This window comes from Aquarana catesbeiana, linkage group LG01, assembly GCF_042186555.1.
Source record: "Aquarana catesbeiana isolate 2022-GZ linkage group LG01, ASM4218655v1, whole genome shotgun sequence".
NCBI classification, from domain to species: Eukaryota; Metazoa; Chordata; class Amphibia; order Anura; family Ranidae; genus Aquarana; species Aquarana catesbeiana.
The window spans coordinates 358,802,956-358,827,415 of NC_133324.1; the positions used below are offsets into that span (position 1 = coordinate 358,802,956).

The 24,460-nt window shown below is 39.5% G+C and overlaps 1 protein-coding gene across 1 annotated transcript; it reads right to left on the reverse strand.

Annotated features, from left to right (window-relative positions):
• Nucleotides 1-1,138: 1,138 nt before the first annotated feature.
• On the reverse strand, nucleotides 1,139-24,252 carry S1PR3 (sphingosine-1-phosphate receptor 3). The gene is made up of 2 exons (XM_073632955.1): nucleotides 23,986-24,252; nucleotides 1,139-2,821 (listed from the first exon to the last, which is right to left on the reverse strand). The coding sequence occupies exon 2, from the start codon at nucleotides 2,659-2,661 to the stop codon at nucleotides 1,537-1,539; it is 1,125 nt and encodes a 374-aa protein (XP_073489056.1). The 5' UTR covers nucleotides 2,662-2,821; nucleotides 23,986-24,252; the 3' UTR covers nucleotides 1,139-1,536.
• Nucleotides 24,253-24,460: the final 208 nt, after the last annotated feature.

A 24,460-nucleotide genomic window follows, 5' to 3' on the forward strand; every position in this document is an offset into this window, starting at 1 on the left:
GGTTCGTCACAATTACTGAATCACTGGCAGTTTCCCCTGCCAGTGATTCGGTAAAAACGGGGCTCACACTCGCTTCTGATTGGCCGGATTGAGAATCAGTGTTTCAACAGTGAATATTCATTCGTTGCAATAACACACATGGATGGGCTCCGGTCGCTGCCGCCAGTATGGATTCATTTTGGAGAATAAGGATATTGTTTAGAGTCACTTTCATTTAAAAAAACAAAGAACAATAAGCAATATTGTGTGACCTATAGCAGCAAATCAGGATACATCTATCATTACTTAAACTGTAATGCCGCGTACACACGGTCGGACTTTTCGGCTACAAAAGTCCGACAGCCCGTCCGACAGACTTTCGACAGACTAATGGCGGACTTGCGGTAGCCTTCTTAACGAACGGACTTAACTACATACGATCACACAAAAGTCCGACGGATTCGTACGTGATGACGTACGACCGGACTAAAATGAGGAAGTTGATAGCCAGTAGCCAATAGCTGCCCTAGCGTGGGTGTTTGTCCGACGAGCGGATTTCTGGGTCCGGAGTTACGACGTAGAGATTTGAAGCATGTTCCAAATCTAAAGTCCGTCAGATTTGCGACTGGAAAAGTCCGCTGAAGGTCCGGTGAAGCTCACACACGATCAGATTGTCCGCCGGATTTGGTCCGTCGGCGTCCGTCGGACCAGTCCGGTCCAAAAGTCCGACCGTGTGTACACGGCATAAGGGGCAGTCACACCCATCCCAATATAACAGAAATGACAGGGCATCTTCTATTCTAAAACAATACCTGACGTGGCATTTCTAGAAAATGACAGCATTTTGTAATGCAATGTGTGCAATTGGAAACTGGCTTATATGAAGGTTCATATAATGGGCGATCCTTCATCCTGTGCCTAATAATCTGTAAGAAAAAGAACTGTTACCTTTCAGATTCATATTGTTATATATATAACGCCCAGCTTTTGTAATGTACATGGTTCTCTGTGTTCTGACAAGTACTATAGCAGACCTACGCCGCATCAAGCCTGCAGTATCAGTCTACCGGGTTAACACTCTGTATTCACTCTCTGTTATGGTATTAGAAATATTGTTTTTTTGAGTAACAAACAACCAAACTAAATACCCCAAAATACATAATGTAAAAAACATTTTTATTTGTTGACCTTTCAATAAGACTGCTGCATAATAGTGTTATCTTTTTAATTTAGAAAAAGTCTACTGATATAAGATATACACTCACTGAGTATAATTTTAAATTGTATAGACGAGATTCTGAGATTTCTGCATACAAGCATCGAAGATGTAACTGATTGTAACATGCAATCTATTACCTGAGTTACAGCATTGTATAAAAATGTAGAAATCCATGCATTAAATATAGGGCATCATGTTACTATGTCAGTTGTTATAATTTAAGTGCAGGAAAACTAAAACAAAAAATATATATATATATTTACAGTTTCTACTGTCTTTTTTAGTCTCTTTATCCCTAATACAGAGCAGACTGTGAACTACTCATGCGTAGTGGAAAGTCATTTGATGATGGTACCATTCTGAAATGAAGATTCACTTTTGTCCTTGCTTTGAGAATGGATTTGTATAATTCCTTTGTGTTTTGGGGAATTACTGCCGCTGCTGGATTTGCTCCTGCTTTGGTCAGGTGTTGGCTGAATCGGTAGAGACCTTGAGGCACTGGACTTGGCCAAGCAGCCGCACACCAGGCGGAAAAAAGCCCGTCGCATCTCCTTGCTGGCCAGAGTGTAGATGAGAGGATTCAAGGCTGAATTGAGGACAGCCAGGGCAATAAACCATTGAACTCGATACAGTATCTGGCACTCCATAACTTTACAGGCTACATCGATTAAAAGGAGGATGAATAAAGGTGACCAGCAGGCAATAAACACCCCCACGACAATGACAACAGTCCTAAGGAGTGCCATTGATCTTTCTGAATTGCTGTGGTTTGTGACTCTCCTGCTGCTCGACTTCACCAAGCTATAGATCCTTGCATAGAGGATGACTATGGCTATGAGGATGACTATGAAAATGCTAATGCAAAACCCAACATACTTTTTGGAATACAGAGGTAGTATAGTAGAACAGTCATCTAAGTTGTTAATGCAGTTCCATCCAAGTATTGGTAAGGCCCCTAATGAAAAGGAAATAAGCCAACAGGTGCCGATGAGCAGAAATACACGATATTTCTTATTGGCATCATAAGGCCTCATTTTTATCATTGTCAAGTGTCTTTCAATAGCAATAGCCAGCAAACTGAATGTGGATGCTCCCAGGGCAACAAACATACTGCCCTCCCTGACAAACCATGCTGTAAGTGAAATAGTACATGTATTCGCTCCAGACAAAAGGATATTGACTATATAAGCAATTCCCGCAAGTAAATCACAAAGTGCTAGGTTGCCAATAAAGAAGTACATCCTGTTATGGAATCGGTTATTTTTCCATATGGCAATGAGTACCATCAGATTTTCCAGTACTATAAAGCTGCATATGATAAGAAACAGCATACTGGTTTTATCCATTTGATCTCCATTGCATTTTAAAGATTTTCCTGTGTAGTTGTAGTGAATCTTGATGGTAATGTCACATCTCTGAGTTGCTTGGATAAGTTTTGTAGCAGTTAATGAACTTGCAGCCATAGTTCCAAAAGTAGAATCCGCTGAACTGATCTTTCAAGCTGTCATCTAAATATAATCCACTAGATGGCACTGCACCAACATCTTCTGAAACCTCATTTTGCTGTGAACGTTTGGCGGAATTGAGTCTTGCATTTTATAGTCAAGGGCAAAGCAAAACTTCCTACAAAACAAAAGAAATACATATAAAATAGAAATCTAACTTTTCTTGGGAAAACTTGCGAAATTATGCTTTCAAACACCTTAAATAAATGTCCGGCAGTAAAAAAAATCAGTAGTTTTTACACATTGTATTACCAATTTCAGTACTGTAAATGAAAGTGTGCCTGGTCACTTCAGATTAAAAATGCAAGCCCCCTTGTGAATTTTGTTTTACAATTGGAATGTATCTGTATGCTAATTTTAGTATGCTATTATTATTATTATTAATATTATACAGGATTTATATATCAGTTTGCGCAGCGCTTTACAATATGAGGGTAGACAGTATGGTTACAATACAATTTCATACAAGAGGACTCAAATGGCCCTGCTTGTTCTAGCTAAGCATGATAAATACAAGTTCCTCCCAGTGCAAGTATCCTTGCTCAGTTCATTTGTGGACTGGCAAGGAACTAAGTACATTTGGGGCACTTTATTAAAGCTGAATTCCAGGTATGCATATTTTTTACATCGTTTACAGCTTAGACCATTGTAAGCATGCATGCTCCATACCTGTGGGATCACTGTGGAAGTGGGAAACCACTGTAGTAGGCACCTCTACTACAATGACTGCTGCTAGCTTCTGGGTCTCATGCCAAGCGGCTGCCCTGCTGCTTAGTGAACACAGGAAGATTCTTGCTTGGCATGGGTGCCATTAAGGGAACACTTTGCATTGTTCCAGTGAGTGCAAAATGTTCTCTGATTAGATGAGATGTCACTGCCCCGTCTCTCATTCAATCAGAGTATACTCTTTATTCATTGAGAAATTGTAAAGTGTACACTGAATGGCACCTGTGCCAAGTGAGGGACCTCCTATGTTTACTAAGCAGCAAGGCAACTGCTCGGCACGGCACCTGGAAGACTTCAGCAAGCACTGTAGTAGTGAATATTTATTAATAATTCTTCTAAATGACATTTTTTCACCTTTGGACTCTCAAGTATATTTGGTTTGTTTTTTTATCCTTTGTTCACATGCAATTATCACATACAGTTGTGCTCAAAAGTTTGCATACCCTGGCAGAAATTGTGAAATTTTGGCATTTATATTGAAAATATGACTAAACTTTTATTCAAGGATAGTGATCACATGAAAGCCATTTATTATCACATAGTTTTTTGGCTCCTTTTAAAATCATAATGATAACAGAAATCACCCAAATGGCCCTGATGAAAAGTTTACATACTGTTATACTACAGTTTTCTTCCAGCTTCTTCCGGGATTGGCCAAGTATGGCACATGCATAATTTCCTTGGTCCAAGTTGGACCTAACTTTGTAAAAATATCCATACCTGGAATTCTTCTTTAACCCCTTCACGCCGACGTAACACATACACATGGCCTCACTGGACTGGGCTTTCTTTTCGTGTGGCCGCATGTATGCGTATTTGTCTTTGTGTTGGTAGCATGCTGTACAGTGCACTCCCAGCACAGAGATCGGGGTCTCGCCGAGAGCCCTGGGCCCCGTACTAACGTTCGGGGGTCTCGAATCCAGGTCACCTGATCGCTGTGATAGCCTCTGGTGACGTGAAGCCGGCCCCTGTGTTTTTCTCTCTCTGTGAATGAAGGGGAGAGATACATTGTATCTCTCTCTTTCTCTGTAGAGAGAATTTAAAAATAAGTGTGTGTGTAAAAAATAAATAAATAATAATAATGAAAAATAGCTAGATCGAGTTTTGATCAAGGTCAGTGCTTGGGTTAAAGTGGAGTTCCACTCATTTTTACAACTCTTCAGCATCCCTCACTAAACTGTGCACTGTAAACGAATTGGATATTTTTTTTTTTTTTTTCAGCACCTACTGTATATCTGCTGTATTCATTTTTCACTTCCTCCTCCCTGGCTGTGGCCCATCGCATCATTTCCTGTTTGCAATGCCTTCTGGGAACTCTTTGACACTGCCGTTGCTATGGAAACCTGACCTGAAACCTATTACACTGCTTGTGCTGCACTGAGCATGTGCGAGATCTGCAAGGATGAGATCCAGGAAGAAATACAGTGTGGCTTCAGATGCCCACACTTAAGATGGCCATGGCCTGATGTAAGTTTATAAAATAACAAACTACTGCTATAAACTAACAAAACAGACCTTAGTTTACAAACTAACTTTACTAGAATACATTAAGCTTGTGTATTATAGGGGTATTTTTATTTAAAAAGTATAATTTCGGCCGGAACACCACTTTAAGTAAGGGTCAATGGTCATGGTCATCAGTATATTTTGGGCAGGATTAAAAAAAAAAAAATTTAAGTCAGTGTCAGTTTGTTTTAGGTAGGATAAAAAAAAAAAAAAAAAAAAGCAAAATGCACACTATTGTTTTTGAGCTGTACTAAAATTGTTTGGAACAAAAAAAAAAAAAAAGAAAAAAAAGAAGAAGAAATACACCTTAAAGCTGGATTCACACCTATGCATTTTTAGTGCTTTTGCATTTTGCAGATTTGCACTACAGCCCATTAAAATGGTTTCCTAAGGAACACGTTCTGTAGAGCAAATCTGTAAAATGCAAAAAGCATTAAAAATGCATAGGTGTGAATCCAGCCTTATGGAGTGAATTAGGTTTACAGGGTCCTATTATGCTAATCTGGAAATGAACTGAGTAATTGTGCAGACAGTGTGTGGTGTTATCATCCTGATCCTGATTCAGGTCCCACAAATTTGCTTTAAAACCCAATCTTAACATTTATCCTTGCAGTGGGGCTGCTCCCACACTGGAAGGATTAACTGTTTTTTTTTTATTCTAGGAGTGAGTAAAACCACTGTCACTTATCCAATTCTCCGCTCCACTGGAAGACAGCATTTTCCCATGCTCCAGCAGTGGACTGTCCCTTTGCGTCATCACATCCAATGCAGGGCTATAGACCCTGCATTGGACTTGATGACGGCAGTATCCTAAACCACTGGAGCATGGGGAAGAAAACTCTATGGCAGCCTTTCTCAACCTTTTCAATGCAGAGGAACCCTTGAAATAACTTTCTAGTCTCAATGAACCAATGTTATATTTATTACTGTATCTACAACTCATGTTACATTGGTGTTAGGAAGAATGCTCCTTGCACTTGTGGTCATTGGGAAGAATAACCCGCTTACAGATACTGTAACTAAAAAAATCAATTGTGTCAGCGGGAACTTATCTGAGAGGCAGAAACTGCTCTTTGCTCAATCTAACCCCTAGCAACCTCTGGAGGAACCCTAGTTGAAAAACCCTGCTCTACGGGGAACAGATTAGCAGTGCAGAGTAGTAGAGGGTTGGGTAAAGCCTAGTACACACGGGCCGTTTGGGCAGGTTCTGACGGAGGAGCATGCTGAAAAACCAGCAGCCAACCGGCTACCGATCAGCGCTCTCAGCCAATAAATACAACATTGAACACAACACAATAGCTCAGCGTGGGCGATCGCTGAACTAACATCGGATTGTTAGTACAGCAGATCCAACCTGAGCCGTCAGTTTTTTTTTTCATTTAACCTGATGAGTTGAACAAAAAAAAAAAAAAACTGATAGTGTGTACTAGGCTTAGGAAAATCTTCTTTACTATGCACCCTAGACCTAAGTGAGCAATTAACCCTTACAGTGCAGGAACAGCCCCACTTCAAAGGAGAATTTTGAAGTTTCCTATGCTTTAATGGGAACTTGTCATCTAGAAAGTATCCCATGGGCATACAGATGATTTGATCAGTCTACAGATTAATGTTATTACAGTTGTTGTTTTAGTACAAAATTAGTACAAAATGTATACTCACTGTCAGTTGTGAAAGCTCCTTACTTATAGCATTAAACCTTTAAATACAAGGCATTATTGTTCTTTTGCTACACATCTGACATGGTTTTAGTGAGTTCTGTAATGTTGTAATATTACTTTTTATGTGATAGATTCACTTTAATAGAAACCTATACTGAGAGAAATATAAAAGCTACCAATGCTGGTTTGCCTGGATATCATATTTAATTTTAGTTACAGTTTGCTTCTTTGATGTAAAGCCTGAACTCAACACAGTTGCTTAAAGAGGAAGTAAACCCTAATGGGTTTTACTTCCTTTTTATTTCCCTGCAAAGGTAAAGCATAATGGGTTACTATGCATCGCATAGCCTCTATGCACCGTGGGCTACTATGCACCGCATAGTAGCCCATTATGTGTCACTTACCTGAAAACGAAGCCTGCGATGTCACCGCTGTCCCCACTAACAGCAGTCATCCATGTTCACCCCTCTTCATTCAGGGGCCACGAACTCTGGCTCTGTGACTGGCTGGAGTCACGTGACCTCACTCCTGCGCATGCGCGCGGGAGCCGTCAGTCTCGCATAACCCCTTTAGAAATAACATGATCTGCCCCTTCTAAAGTGCGCATGAGCCATAGACATCGGCGCATGGCTTTATTGTAAATATCTCCTAAACCGTGGAGGTTTAGGAGATATTTCCTGCACCTACAGGTAACCCTTAATATAGGCTTACCTGTAGGTAAAAGTGGTTGTACAGGGTGTACAACCGCTTTAAGACCCCTTTCACACTGAGGCAGTTTTCAGGCATTTTAGTGCTAAAAATAGCGCTTGTAAAGCGCCTGAAAACTGCCTCCCATGCCACCTGAGTGTGAAAGTCCATGTGTTTTTACACTGGGGCGGTGCGCTCGCAAGCAGCATCTTTGGGGCTGTTTGGGAGCTGTTATACACCGCTCCCAAAACGCCCCTGCGCATTGCAATGTATAGGCTTTTAACCCCTTCTTTGGGGTTTAAAGCACCCTGCTAGCAGTCGAAAAGTGCCACTAAAACAGCGGTAAATCACTGCTAAAACGAGAGGCTGTTCATTGTGTTTATTTTGCAAAGTGAATGTTGGTAAATAAGGTGAACCAGTATTCACATTGAATAACCAAATATGTATTAGGTAGCTAAAAAAAAAAAAAAACAAGACTAAATTAAGAACCATTATAGTTTCTCTTTCTTTGAATTCCATTTAGCACATCACAATTGTGGCTTTAGCCCCGTTCACACCAGTGCATGAAATCGCACAAATGTGAAATTGCACTAGCTGGCTGCTTTGAAATCGTGCTGAAGTATCGCGTTTTTACAGCTGCATTCAGTGTGAACGGGGGGCTTAGAATTTTCTTCTGGAAAACCTGTGTTTTTTTTCTTTTCTTTTATGAATTCTAGTGCAAGTGACATAATAAATTCAGCTGAAAAGACTTGTATTTTGTCTTTTAATACCTGGGATCCAGAGGTTTTAAACAAAAAATCAAAAATGTATATATTGCAGCTTACCGTCTTTAGAATTGGTGACTGCATTCGTTTTTTATTCTTCAGGGTTTTTTCCCTTCTATTTTCACCTGGCGATTGTCACAATTCCTGTCCTACAACACTCACGCACTATGTTGTATCTAAGGAGAAGCAGCTTTGTCATCCTTAGCTAGGAAAAGTGTTAGGACTACAGAACACCTTCCCCTCTTCTAATGCCTTCAACATAGTGGGGGGGTTTGATTTTTTAGTTCATGGGGGTGAATTGGACAGGGCTGATATAACTGCTTGAGATAGGGTGCACAGGAATTCACAAGTTTTCTGGTTTTCAGGCAAGATGGACACTTTATTGTGTATTTAACAGACTAAAAAAAGTAGCAAATAAAAAACAAAAAAACAAAAAACAAAGAACGTCTAAAATGATGCCCATACAGTACAGTATATACAAATAAATAATATTGCATTCACAATTATTTGGAAATAGCAAAGCAAAATAAACAGAATCTTTGAAATAAACTGTCATTTCTCAGTATAATTGTATTGGCAGTACAGAATACAACTAAAGATTCCTTTAGACATAGTAAAAGGATGTGTATAACCAAAATGCGCTGCTGCAGAAATATTACTGATATTGGAATTCATCTCCCCTCCACACTTGTGACCTAATTGCGGGTCAAAGACCATATCTTGTGACAACATATGAAAATGATCCTTGGCTGCCCTTTTGTGAACTCTCCGGCGACTTTTTTGGCAGGGCAGTGTTTATGTTCCACTGGAGCATAGTTATGTGTACGTTGGGGTATTCAAAATCTCTGTTTTGGACTCAATACAGAAGACCACAGCAAGTCGAAAGATTTCTATTTCCATTACAAGAGAGATCATATTAACTTAACAAAGCAATGTGCAAGCAATTCACTAAGCACAAAAGGTTTACAGTGAGAGGGTGTGTGCGTACTTGTGAATAGCTTGTCAGTGCTTATACTTAGTTACAACTACTCAGAACTAGTCCTCCTTTAATTGATTTTTTACAAACCTAAACAGGCTGCTGCACTCAGTGTTGAAATACACATTGCAGGTAAAAGCAAGACTTAGAAATGGAGAGTAGATTTTTTTCATCATTTCGCACAAATGCGTGTTGTACAGAAAGTCCATGATATGACAGTAGTCATACCTGGATAACATGGTACATCACCCTTTTTTCCTTCTACATCGGCCCCATTGGAATGTTTCTGTTAATTCTCAGTTATTATGCTTGTAATCCAAAGCACTTGTATATCAAAGCGAATTTCCCCATCAGAAATTTATGGAAACTCAAACGATTTGTTCCACAACCATTTATTCATAGGTCCTTCAGTTTAAAGATTATAGCAATGTGACCAGGTTGTGTGACCATAAAATGTCCATCCAAAAATGAAAGCCTCCACAAGGGGATTAGAAGCAAAATCCAGCAGGAGCTACAGAGTATAAAAGAGAAGAGAGGCGACTCTAAGTGTAGCAATATCTTGCTAAATGTTGTACCTTCCATTAAATGTATCCATATTGCTACACTTATAGGTGCCTCTCTTATCTTTTATACTCACTAGTTGTGACATGACCCTACTTGTATATCAAGACATCGCTTGTATATCAAGTCAACATTTATTAAAAAATGTTGCTTGTCTTGCAAAACGCTCTCAAACCAAGTTACTCTCAAACCAAGGTTTTACAGTATTTAGTTGTTTTACTTTTTTTTTCACATTTCTTCAGCTACTTCCTGGTTTCCTGTCTATGCAAATGATGTCATACATCCCAGGAGGCTTCAGGAGGGGAGGAGAGGAGGAGGTTTTTTTTCTCCTGCATGCGTGCGTTATGGCGACCTGTCAGATTTTGTAACGGAAGTGAAGTTCCGTCGCCGCCATCTTGCTACACCCCGCACTCGTCCACAGTAAGGATATAGTGAGAAGGGGCAAGCGGACATCTTGTTACACCCACTGGAGTCTTGCATTTCACAATTATTTTTAACAGTAAACAGAGCTTATATAGTGAAATACAGTATTTAAAAATCTGTTTGACTGTTTAGATATTGAATTTTAAAAGCAGCAGCAAGCCTGCTCATCTCACAGGTTAATAATATGACAGAACACCGCTGCTTTGAAAAATCAACATTAAAACTGTCAGACGGATTTCAAAATCCTGTATTTCACTATATAAGCTCAGTTTACTGTTAAAAAAATAAGTGTGAAATGCAAGACTCCGGTGGATGTAATAAGTTGTCCACTTGCCGCCTTCTCACTGTATCAGTACTGTGGGCGACTGCAGGGTGTAGCAAGATGGTGGCGATGGAACATCACTTCCGTTACAAAATCTGACGGGTCACCTAATCTGACGAAACACATGCTTGAGATAGGAGCAGATGTATTCCAGGATGTAAATGCTATGTGAATCATTTGCTCTTACTCAAGATGGCTATGGCCACAAATGCGAGAAGGGTGTTTTTCCAAGTGATTTGTCAACAAATTAAGCATGGAGACATGGATGGACGGGGGAATTTGCTTTGAATATTAAAAATTAATTAAATAGTGTTTTCAATTTGTGGCGCTCACATGCAGTGAAGATCTGCTTTAAGAGGTTTACAGCTTGTGGACTGCAAACAATCAAACAAAATGTGTACCACATTTTATAACTAACGAAAATAAATACTTTTTATAAAATGTTTGCAAAAACATACATTTGAATTAATGAACAAATATTGTGTGAATATATCTCATTCAAGAGTTTGTATTCGTAAGAATATTTCTTGAAGTAAATATCATTATAATTATTTTCTTAATCACTGTGTATGATAAACAATTGTTTCTTAAATACTTCTTTTCACTTTTTTACGCTTTGCCTCATCTTAGTGCTCAGGGCTGCTGATCTCCAGCAGCCCATGTGCCTCTACTTTCTGTCTCCATGCATGCACTCTAGTGACGGCTGCATAACATTTCTCAGGGTGGGTTTCTTGGTGGTGACAACAGTGGAGCATGTCTGCCTAATGTAGATGCCAAAGACTAAAGTGGAATTTTACTCTCTCAATCAACACTGGCTAATTTTCATTCTTATGCTGCTAGCATTAATAAATAGAAAGTATATTATATTTACTTGTTTTAAGCTTTTTTTTGCATTTCTTCAGTTACTTCCTGGTTTCCAGGCCTAGGCAAATGATGTCATACATCGTTAGGAGGGAAGGAGGAGTTTTCTCAGCTAAGCACACCATCCTGCCTGCATACCTGAGCTAAGGGCAGATGGATTCCAGGAAGTAAATGCTACATGAATGATCTGCTCTTACTCAAGATGGCCATGGCCAGAAAATCAAGGCAGTGTTTTTCAAAGTGATTTCTCAGCAAAATAAAGCACGGAGACATGGAGGGATGGGTGAGTTTGCGTTGAACATCAAAAATTAATTAAATAGTGTTTTTGGTTTGTGGTGCTCAGATGCACTGTAGGTCCACTTGAAAGGCAGTGCTAAATATGCAGGCCATTCAAAACAGGATTAGCAAAATACAGTAAAAACCCTTAAATGAACAGTAACACAATGGGGTTGATTTATTAAAACTGGAGAGTGTTCCCCAACGATCTTATAATAAGTGGACAGAGATTGAAAAATTATGGCTGGCACCCATACACCCAAACAGCTTGCTCTAGAACACAAATGCAGAGGTGGACTCGGGTAGGCTCCTGGGATCCATGTCTCAATTCACATCGCTCTGGCGCAAACTATCCCGCGACTATGGGCTCTGCTCTGCAAAATCACTCCTAACCTCCTTTATCTGTAACCCCAGGCTGCCTGCTGGTCTCACCCATCAGATGTCCTCGCCTTGGGCGACACGGAACTTATTCTACTTTGGACACTTGGTGAACCCTAGAACTCGTAAGCTACTAACATTTGCTGAACTTCAGAACAAACATGACTTACCTGGCCAGGTGTTCCATGGATACTTGCAAATATGCCACTATGCCCGAACCATTGCTCCAAATTTACAATTTTCAGCGCCTTCCCTTTTCAAGTGCATAATCTTGGAGGGATCCGCACGACGGGGCCTGATCTCCAACATATATCAGTTATTTAATGGCTATTCTATGCCAAATCAGGGTAAACATGCCTATATGCTCTGCTGGGAAAAGATACTAGATGAAGAAATCCCTGAGATGATGTGGCGGACGATCTGGACCCAGGCGGCTAAGAGCTCCTTTTGCACGCTTTACAAGGATAATGCCTATAAAATCCTTTACATTTGGTACTTGACTCCGGATGTGCTCCACACCATCTATCCATCTAGCTCTGACCATTGCTGGCGGTGTCAAAAGAATAGAGGTACTCTTTACCATATTTACTGGAGTTGCCCCCTGATAGTGCCTTTCTGGCATTCAATGCAGCATTTGTTTTCCTGCCTATTTGAGGTGCCGGTTCCTTTGACGCCAAAATGTTTCCTGCTGAGTGTATCACCGCCACAAATTCCCAAACTGCCCAAGAAACTACTCAGACATATCCTTACTGCTGCACGCTGTCTGGTTGCCCTCAACTGGAAGCGGAGCTCCCCACCTTCCCAAGATGCTCTGTACACCAGAATAAAAGATGTGGAGCTAATGGAAAAAATGACTGCTTAGAATACAGGATAGGCTGGAAACACATGATAAGGTCTGGGAGCTGTGGCATCTTCCGGAGGACCCCTCTTGAGCCAGTGGATGAGCTAATGTGCTATTTCCCTACTATTCCTTTATTTCCTCTTTTCCCCAGATACCCTCTTTTATACAAGCCCGAAAGATGAATTGGACACTCACCAGAAATGTCAGATGAAAAAACATGTAACATACTACATTTGTTGTTTCAAAGCAGCTCTCCCCAATGCGGTCAGCCAGTGAACAGCATGTAACAGCGAGGAAGCACCTCCCCTCATCCTGCTTACGATGGCACCATATGCACACAAACTGCACTGTAAACCTCACTGTAGCATTCATCATAGGTTTCCTAGGGGATAGGAGAGTAACATCACTAATTTGTGGCACGTCGGGCTGGCATCAGCCACTGGGTGTTCACCAAGGTGTTGTTCCCACTGTTGGTTCTGTTATGATTTCAGGGAATCTTGATTGTGGACTAAATGGGCGCTATACTTTTGAGTGGTTTTCCAAGATGGAGACTAATCTCTCTATAATTGTGAGCACTCTTCAGGAATTTCGTTGGATTCTAAATCTAAAGAAAACATCCATGATTCCTTACTTCTGCCTGGAGTACCTGGGCTATTTCTGCACACCAGTCTTACCAGGGTGTTTCCTCTGCCAGAGAAACTTCAAAAGCTCAGATTTCATTTCCATCTTCCCATCTTCTGTGCTCTTGGAGATGGATGTCACTTTGCAAGTATGTAAGTTCTGTGTCTAATGGTGGTCTCCTTCAAAGTGGTCCCTTATGTGCAAAATCACACCTGGATCCTTTAACAGGAAATTCTCTCCAAGTGGAACAAATCTGGTCTTGCTCCCCATTGCTTTTCTCCCAAAAATAGTTTCTTTAATGGACAGTTGTGATGACAGATTATAGCCCTTATGGTTAAGTAGGAGTTCTGGCCATCTATTGATCTAGGGTAGCTGGATGAATCGCCGCTACCAATCATAGTTACATAGTTACTTAGTAGGTGAGGTTGAAAAAAGACACAAGTCCATCAAATCCAACCTATGTGTGTGATTATATAATCAATGTGTTGAATGTTCAAGTGATCCCTCTATCCATCTGCATTTTCTGCACTGCACCAATAGTTTGCAAAATCACCCAAACAGCATTCAGTTTGACAATGTCACAGCCATGGAGAGTGTCAATCATTAGGAAGGCAAAAAATGTGTGGTTGCCGAATTGGAGTCAGACTACCTCAGCTGTCAGTTATTGGATTAGGATTAGTGGTCCCTTCATCTGGAGGATTTTCACCTTCTTTGTCTTAGTTCTTTTTCTTGGCCTACCTACATTGCAGGATCAAGGCAGAAGCAATCACTCTTTCAGAAGGTGGCCTTCTTAGAGCCATCACCTTGGTTTTGGAATTGGTGGCATTGTCACGTAAATCCCCCTTTCTGACGTGCAAAGGAACAAGGTTGTTATCTGAGCTAGACCCTCTTTTCTTCTGAAAGTTGTCTTGTCCTTTCATTTAAACAAGGATATTAATTTACCTTCACTCTGTCCCACACCTGTGCATCTCAAAGAGAGCTTTATATTGTCTGAATGGGATTTATGCGATCAGGGTGAATCTGGATGCTAGGTGCCCTCTTTGTCAGCATGGACAGCCCCGTTAAGCCTCGTTCACACGATCAGAATATCATACAAAAAATACCGCTTTTGAAGCGATTGTACAATAATCTGGTATCTTGTATGATACCAGATCAAAGATACAATCCAAATACACTACAACACAATACATCGCTTCCGAATTTTTATTCTGTCGTACGAGAATTTTCGTACTTTAGTAACCTATTTGTTTTTTCGATATGGAGATTAGCATCCCAAAAAAAAAAATGGACGATCATTCATCTGATAATCTCATTGTGTGTACTTGGCTTAAGGGTCAGGCCACCTCTTTGGCAGCAATCTCCAGGTAGATTCAGCAGATTATCGCTCTTCATTGTCTGCAGCCCCCAATTTCTGTCACTGCTCATTCACTTAAACTGTGAGTTCCTCCTGGGCTTTCCGTCCCCAGGCTTTGATTTCTCAAATCTGTAAACTGGCCACTTGGTCTTTGGTTCATACACTACCTTTACAAATTTTATAAAGTGAACATTATTGCTTCCTCAGGTGCCAGTTTTGGGTATAATGCCTTCCAGGCAGCAGTATGATATCTCTTGCTTTCTGATCCCATTTTGTTGTTCTTATCTTTGCTCTTGTGGATACTGCCTTGTCAAGTGGTCAACATCTACAGATCATCATTGTGTCCTTCAGTGAACAAAAGAGACAATAGGATATTTGTACTCATTGCAAAATCATTTTCTCTGCATTCATTGAAAAACATAGCAGCTGCCCCTCTAGTTATGTTTGCGGTTTTTGATTTGAGTTTGTTTGTGTCCTTTAACTGCATGCTACTAACCGAGGCTATGTTAGCAGATGGGGGATGTAGCACTGGCCAACCCTAGGCTGTTTTTTAGTGTTTGTACCTAGTGTTCTTTTCCTGCAGGTGGTTCTATAATCCATTGCTCAATGAATGCAGACAAAAGAATTTTACAGTGAGTGCAAGTATCCTATTTAAATAAATAATTACATTTTCTCATGTCTTAGATATGTGTGATGCCTCTGTATCTCATATCTAGGCCATTTGTGTATTAATAGGTAATAGGACTTCTCACTTTTCAGCTATATATAGAGTTACACACACAATTTAAAATATGTTCTAGCAAAGGAAAAATTCCCCTCTTATTATCTTCCTGTTTTAGTCATCAAAGGAAATTACTTCAGATTCCCCACAATAACATTATAATTTCTGTAGAATTCTAGTTTCTTAAATTGACAGCATGAGAGATTGCTAACTACAGGCTAGAGACCAAATGGATTACCAAATTATCACTGCAGAACATGTGGTAAACATATTTACACTTGAAATTTTATAAAACTGAATTCCAGGGAAAGGATTTGTATGGGTGTAAATCCGCTCCTGAGATTTACACAGCTCTGTCAGGCACAGCCAGGCCTGGTGACCTGACTTTTCTCCACTACACTTATGCAATACAACTTGATCACCTCCCTGCCCGCAGCCTATGACTGCACCGTAAAGAAGTAGAAAAATTACATTCCCCTCTTCTTTCCACTTATTTGACACCATGTCAAATTTTGGCAGTTTTGCTAATTGCATTTGAAAGAGATTGAATGAATATCTGCATTCTTCAGGATTTTTTAATATCTGCCCAGAGTTCAGCTTTAAATTAGTTGCCTAGCATGCCATAGCATTGGCTATCTGAAAAAAAAAAATCTTTACTGACCTAAAAGAAACAATGCTAAGAAAATATGAAGAATCCCATTGCTGACTTTCATCTGGGAATACTGGCTGACTGGCTATTTCTGCCTTTAATTCATTCTGAGTCACTGACCTGGAATAAGCATGAAGAAAGTCAGTTTGACATCTCGACTATCCACCTCAATATTGTTTCAGGTCTGTCTTAGGAGTGACTGAATCCTTTGGATCAGCATTTGAGCCACAGTACTAGCATTTTCTGAAAACCAGGACAGCAATGGCAGCCTCCGTATTCTATCAATACAGCTTTTTAAACTGACTACAGGCATACCCCACGTTTAAGTACACATTGGGATTTATTTACTAAAGCTGGAAAGTGCAAAATCAGGCTCACTTCTGCATAGAAACCAATGAGCTTCCAGGTTTTATTATCAAAGCTAATTGAACAAGCTGGGGTTAGAAGCTCATTGGTATCTATGCAGAAGTGAGCCTGATTTTGCACTTTCCATATAAACCCCATTGTGTACATAAAAGTGGGGTATGCCTGTATATGGTATATTGATAACACAATAGTATGTCATACAATGGCTTCCATCTATCATTTATTAAGATGAATATAGGAGGACTTTTTAGTGGATGATCCTACTCTGGCATTTACTTGGGGCTTTTCCAATGTTATAGACCATGTGAGGCCTCATAACATATTTAATAGAGCTCTTCTAGGGTCCTCTACAATAGCCAATGGTTGCAGTAATGGCGCTACACTGCTTGGTACTTTGGAAATGTTGAGCGGTATTTAACCAGTGTGATGGATTACAAGCCCTATACCATACATGTATCCCCCCACACACACTTCTCGATATAGATATGTAGTGATACTGATGTTCCTACTGACAGAAAAAAGGGGTGTACATTCATACAGTTACAGGAGATAATGCCATAACATACCAACCTATTGGTATGAAACCGTAGCACATTTATATGTTTACTTCTAATTTTCTTAAAGTGAATCTTAAGCCATTTTTTTGCAATTTGCATAGATTGGCAAGGGGTTAAGACTCCTGTTTTTATTACAGCCTGCATCCAAACGGGCGACTGAGCCATGGTTTTACTGCTCCCCAGCCGCCTACCTGAACTGTCTCAACCAGACAACCAGATGGGGCTGTAAGGAGGCCACAGCCATAAAGCTTCACTTTGTAGCAGCAGCATTTTTAACTTGGGGTGCAGAGTTTGACAGGCGGTACCATTATAGGGTTAAAGCAGGCAGTGAGGAGACCAATTTTAAATGCCTCCTCACCTCTTAAATGCCATCTAAAAAGCAATCTGAATGCAGATAGCTCCTAAGAGAGTACTGCATTCCACTGCGAGTGTGAAAAAATCCTTACTCTATCCAAATGGAAAAAAAGTTTTAGCTTTAGATATATTAATCTAATGGCTGTCAAAATGTCTGTGCCAAGTAAAATAATAGTGGATTACAGTTCATGTACATAAAGGCAGGGGTCTCCAAACTTTCAAACAAAGGGCCAATTTACTGTAGCCAGTGAGGGTAGAAAATGTCCCAGTCCCTGCATCAGTAAGAGTAAACAATGCCTCAGGTGTGGTGTTCAGTTGCATGGTGCCTGTGATCTGTAGGAGGAATAGTGCTCCATCATTACTATCAGTGGGAAACATTGTGCCCCATCATTGTTATTATTGGGAGGAATAGTGCCCCATCATTGGTGTCAGTTGGGGGAATTATGACCCACTGATAGTGTCAGTGTTAGCTATAGTACCTCAAAATCAAAGAAAAAAATAGTGCCCCAAGGGATGAATAAAGGCTAGCAAAGGGCTGCATCCATCCCTCGGGCCACCGTTTGAAGATCACTAGCCTAGGGTATTGGTATCACATTGTGGTTAAACTGTATTTTAAAATCTAGATCTCTTCTCTGCATATGGTATATCTTTTACATAGTAATAACATAATGTAGTGAATGTACCTACAACACTGATCTACTGATGTCATGTTATTTTATTTGAAAGTGCTTATAGGATGAGACTAATATGACAATGGCTGTTGCTGTTTCTTTTATTGCACGTGTGCAAATTTAAAATTTGAACCTTGTAACCTTTTTGGTACAGTGGGAATGCCAAACTCAATAACAGCCGTACATACTACTGTAACAACACAATATTAAAAATAATCATAATTGGCTTACTTAATTTAAGAAGATCTTTAAACCAAATTATTTAGGTGAATGAAATGCAACATACAAAATAACTCATGTGCAATAAAGTCTTTTAGTCCTTGCACTGGTACATAGAGTTCCCGACTCACTGTAGCGCTACAAAAAACCAAAATAATATATATATATAAATAAAAAAATGTGTCAGACTCCATGGACCAGTCTTTTTTTTGCCATCACTTTTCTATGTTTCAGTGTTTCTAATTGTTTGAAGGATCAAATTACCACTGTGATACTTCATTAACGATGATGACATCAATATCCAACTAATACGGGAAAAAAAGCCCTGTTTTTATTCAAAATACTGAATCATAAACCCATGTATCTTGGCACCATGTGGTCTATGTTTTACAGTAAACCAATCCAAGAATTGATAACTGGTGCCCCCTTGCATGTCAAGTCAAGGCCTACTGGCTATCTAAGGACACGTTTAAGTAATGGTCTGATGACTAAACTATTACCTCTTTCTGTAAGTTATTATTGTCTATACGAGGAATCCTGTAATAATGAATACAGCTGGATAGTTTTTTGAGACAAAAACCAAATGCACGTTCTCTGTTCACTTTCAATGTGTAGACAAGTCTGACTGTTTTAATGGGCCCTGGAGATAATATGTTTATTGATAGAGAACCCTAACATGACCTACAGATTCCTATAGCTCTGAGATTTTTCTCAGACAACCTATCCTATTTCATCCTGAATTCCCTTGGTGAATTCACACTAACTACTTCCTTTGGAGCAAATTCCAGTCTAACAACCCTTACTGAAACCCCTCTAATCCCTCAAGTAATTTAAGAACTGATCTTTGGATTCATGTTATGCTTAAGAAAGGGCAAGAAAAAACTTGCCACCATTAACGATTCTTATTAAATATTTAGACACATCAAGCATTAGAACAGTATTTTTCTTTTACACTTGGATTGAGTCTGTACTTCGTCCATAATATGTAAAGTGACAGGTTCCCTCTGTAGAAAGCAACATAGGTAAGCTGTATCTACTTTCGCTGCCTCAGCCATCAGACTGCTTGAGAGCGTTTACTTTCAAAACTTGAAACTTAGTAGTATCCAGACTCCCCCCACCCTGAAGTGACAGCTCTTAGATCTGACTGCTCAAGTACCAAGCACTTTATTGTGGAAGGCAAGGGTAGCTTCACATATTCTTCTATGCTTAGACATACTGGCCATTTCTCCAGGTTGTGGTGGTGTCTTGGAGGACTATAGGTAAAATAAATGCAGCTTAGCATTGGTGCCCTCTATGCAGCAAACTCCATATTTTACCTACTATGAGCAAATGACAGATTTACTTAATTTAGAATAAATGCATTTAATGAATGCATGTCCTTAATGTCCCTGGGGTTTATTCACAGATGTCTGTATCATTTGGATTCAAACTTAAAAATCGTCTTTACCCTCATTGCCTGGTGTATTCTGTTAGTGATCACTGACTTATCATGTACCCTAGAACTGCTGTATGTCGAAGATCTCTTTCATCCATCTCAGAGTATTCTTGTTCTGTCAATTGTCATATTGAATTGTGACTGCCACCTACTTTACAGAACATTTCTCCTTTCCCTTTTTAACTTTGCAAGGATCTAATTAATCTGTAGACACAGCAGGTTTATACTCAGAGATGATCACTACATGCACATTGCAAGTACTGGTACAATCTTTTCAGTAGCCTTAGGTTAAAAAATTTAATAATCAAAGAATCCCTCTCTTGCCCTTCCAGTGATAGGCTGCATTTTCATAGTTACATAGTTAGTCAGGTTGAAAAAAAGACACAAGTCCATCTAGTTCAACCAATAAAAGCGGAAAAAAATCATATAAACCCTATATACACAACCCTTTACCCACAGTTGATTCAGAGGAAGGCAAAAAACCCCAGAAAAGCATGATCCAAATTCCTTCCTGATCCCCCCAAGAGGCAATCGGATATTCCCTGGATAAACTTTACCTATAAATGTTAGTATCTAGCTATATTATGTACATTTAGAAAATAATCCAGCCTTTTTTAAAGCAATCTACTGAGCTGGCAAGAACCAGCTCTTGAGGGAGTATATTCAACAATTTCACAGCTCTTACTGTGAAGAAATCTTTCCGTATTTGGAGATTAAATCTCTTTTCCTCTAGACTTAAAGAGTGTCCCCTTGTCCTCTGTGTTGACCTTAAAGTAAGTAACTCAACACCAAGTTCACTATATGGACCCCACATGTTGATCATATCCTCCCTCAGTCTTCTCTTTTCAAGAGAGAATAAATTCAGTTCAGCTAATCGTTCCTCATAGCTGAGCTCCTCCATGCCTCTTATCAGTTTGGTTGCCGTTCTCTGCACTCTATTTTCCCGATATCCTTTTTAAGAACTGGTGCTCAAAACTGAACTGCATATTCCAGATGAGGTCTTACTAATGATTTGTACAGAGCCAAAATGATATCTCTCTCTATCTGGAGTCCATACCTATCTTAATACAAGAAAGGACTTTGCTCTATGTATGCTTTGAGCTTTCAGACACAACCCAGGTGAGTACAGGAACTGACATTCCCATGCATTGGGACATATTCCCTTGCTTATCAGTAGTATCAGCATCGGCACTTACCTAGTCTGTGTCTGGCTGATATCTGTCTTCAGCCATAGAGAGGAATCATGAGCATAACATCCATCTAGCTAGTTCTTAGTGGTAAGTTGAATCTCCAATAAGCAGCTTACTACTTGTTTGAAGGAGCCCTAAAAGTTTTTACTGCAACATATTAATGTCAAAGCTGACAGACTGACTTCTAGAAGAAATAATTGTTTGTTGCTTAGAGCTAATCGGTAACTTATTGCTACATAATAATTAGACATTAATTGTTGATGACACCCCCTGTGCATTTGCTAATGTGTGCATTTTTGCCTGCATTAAACCCCATGGTGCCGCAGCACCAGGCGGTACGGTGTGGAGCATTTTCCACATTTCTCGTGCATAAAGCAGCCCATTGTAATAAACTGGCTGCCCTACATGCAACGAGCAGGACCGCGCCGAAAATGCACAGAAACATGCTCGGTCGTACCTGCAGGTGTAAACCTAGCCTTAGACATAACCCAGACTGAAACTTAAACCCCAAACAACCCTACCATAATCTCAGTCAAATTTTAAACTTAACCTTAACTTAAATCCTAAGGCTTGGTTCACACTAGCCGACTCCAAAGCCGTGTGATTTGCAGTGCAACTTTAGAGTCCGACTTTTATATGACTTTTGTGATTTTGATATGACATTTGGGTCTCAGAAGTCGGATCGTAAGTCACAAGAGTGTGAACCGAGCCTAAAAGTTTCACAACATGAAGAATACAATCCTGCCAATATAATGCTGATAACACCATGAATCTAAGCCAAAATTGTGTAGTTTTTTTTAAATGTCTTCATCTGATCTAATGTTTAGTTAACACAAACTCAGAAAATTAGTTTTCACCTTGAATTCCACACATTACACTTATTGTGCAGAGCCATATCACATCACCTAAGGACATCTTACGTATTACTCTCTATGCCCAATCACCTGGCAGTCAGTGAAAACCCACCTGTCTAGCCAGTACTTCTTCGACACCATAACTGATATCAGGTAACTAACAAGTCTGTTCTCATAAAAATGTCATTCTACAGGTTTTATAAAAGATCCTTTTTCATGTTCTTCTCATTTTTCTGTAATGTAACCAGAAAATTTCCATGTAGGGAACATATACACATTATATAGATCATTGCTGACTAATGACAGCTGCTCATAGATACTGTATGTTTTTGGAAAGTACAGTTTACGTATTATGAAGAAATGATAGGCAGCACCTAGGCTAGAAGGCAGTAATGCTAATCACAATGTCCCTGCCAGGCAGAGTCAGTGCAAATCTCTTATTACTGACATTTCAAATGCATTAACAGTGCATTGTGGACACTAATATTTTCAGATTACCTATCTATGTCTTCTATCCCACAGGTATCAAATAAGCCATTGATGTAAATGCTGTCAATGCTATATTTGCAATACTGGCAAACAAATTATTGGGTAGTGGTTCAAATTATCAGGATTTTTCAATTTTTTTTTTTTTTTGTGTTCAGTGTTTCTGAAGAATAAAATGAACAACTCACCCAATGCGGGGTACACATTTTCAGGCATGCTTAATCCAAGTACCTGGTTCGCGTACACACGAGCGGACTTTCCGGCGGACTAGGTCCGACGGGATTAGTCCGGCGGACAATCCGATAGTGTGTGGGCTAGTCCGCTTTTCGGGATAAAAATCCGACGGACCTAGAAATAGAACATGTTTCAAATCTGTCCAACGGACTCAAAGTCCGATGGACTAAAATTGGGAAAACTGTTCGTCTGTGTGCTGGTCCGACGGACCAAATATGACACAAGGGAAGCTATTGGCTACTGGCTATTGAACTTCCTTTTTTTAGTCCCGTTTACGTTGGACCTAGTCAGAAAGTCTGTCAGAAAGACGGTCGGACCTAGTCCGCCGGAAAGTCCGCTCGTGTGTACGAGGCATAAGGAAAACAGCTCACTGAGCCAATGCCAGCAGTGGGTGTTATTTAATAAAACTGGAGAGTGCAAAATCTGGTGCAGCTCTGCACAGAAAACCATTCAGCTTCCAGGCTTTATTATCAGAGCTTAATTGAACATGCTGAAGTTAGAAGCTGATTGGCTACCATACACAGCTGCCCAGATTCTGAACGCTCCAGTTTTCCTCAATACCATTACAGTCTTAAGGTAACACTGCCAGTGTACTTACTGGGAGAATTGTGGACAATTAACGTATACCCCCTTATAAGTGATATATAAATGCAGGAAATAAAGATGTTTATCACCTTATCAATTAAAAGTCTCGCATAGACAGAAATAAAAATGTGTGTGAAAATAGATGAACAAGTCTCTTAATAAGTTTAAGTTATGAATCTAGTTTGGTTCATGAAATAGATATATATTTTTTTCTTTTTTTTTTGTAAAAAAGTAAAATAAGCTTAGAAAAGCAATTGAAATGACAATGATATAACAATTGGGTGCCACAAATGTAAAATTCTAGCTAAATACTATCTTTTACATATTTTTTTTTTAAGAAGCTTCTGCCTATGTTATTATAATCTAAGGAAAGTCTTTTACTTTGTATATTCAGTTTACTTCCCATATAGTTATCTACGGCACACACAATAAAACAGTTTTATAGTTACACAGTTAACTATATAACAGTTATATAGTTTTGGTGTGTGACTCATTTACATTGGGAATCCATAGTGATGACGGAGTAGTAGATCCCTCTGCAGTATCTTTATACTAATTATCTTAACACAGATGGGATGAGCCCATTTACCATAAAACACAGGACAAATGACTGGGTTTAGGGTTCTGGCTGCATAAGGACATTCTACACTGTAGTCAGTAATTAACATTGGCATCTATACGAACAATACGCTTAACTATTTCTTCACCTAACTTTTCCATGCATGAGATTTCAGAGAAAATATAACAGATGACACTATACAATAATCCGGATCTTCAAATGTGACGAGTATATAGTAGAAACATTTAAAGAAACAGTTAAATAGGTTGAAAAAAAAAACAACACAAATTCATCCAGTTCAACCAATAATAGTGTCAAATTGCGTTTCAGAACTTTGACTTATAAAAAGGTTCATTAGGCAAAAAAACCCCCCCAAAAAACCTCAACTTAAAGTATTAAATTGATCACATTATAGAGAAATTTTGATTTGCAGCAAACAGTCACTTACCTAAAGTTGCAGTTCTTTACAATGATAGGACGTGAAGAGGTATCAAATAAGTGATCCCAGTCTCATCAAGCATCTCCGCAAAGTAGTGATAGGTAGAAGGCTGTGCTCCTCTGTAATGGCAATATAGAATGGATGAGGTCCTGAGGTTGGTAATAGTATTATTTCTCATACATTTAGTGAATTTCGCTGCTTGGTTAACAAGGGATTTCCAGTGTGATGTGTTGTACAGCTGCTCAGTAAGATGTGAATGAGAGCAGCACAGCCCTTTGACTGGTATAGCAGACCCGCCTCCTCAATAATGCTCCCAGCCAAGCAAAAATGCACATCAGCCCAATCACATTGTAATGGTAATGCACTGCCATAGGGCATGCTTTTTTAAAAAAAACCTAGCACTCATGTAAAATACCCTTTAAAAGCTCTTCTATTTACAAATGAACTAGACAACATGTCACCATTTTAAGTACACAAAGCTAAA

What these genes read in the sequence shown, in the direction of transcription:
- S1PR3 (XM_073632955.1), bottom strand. Translation starts at nt 2,661, where the DNA reads ATGGCTGCAAGTTCATTAACTGCTACAAAACTTATCCAAGCAACTCAG.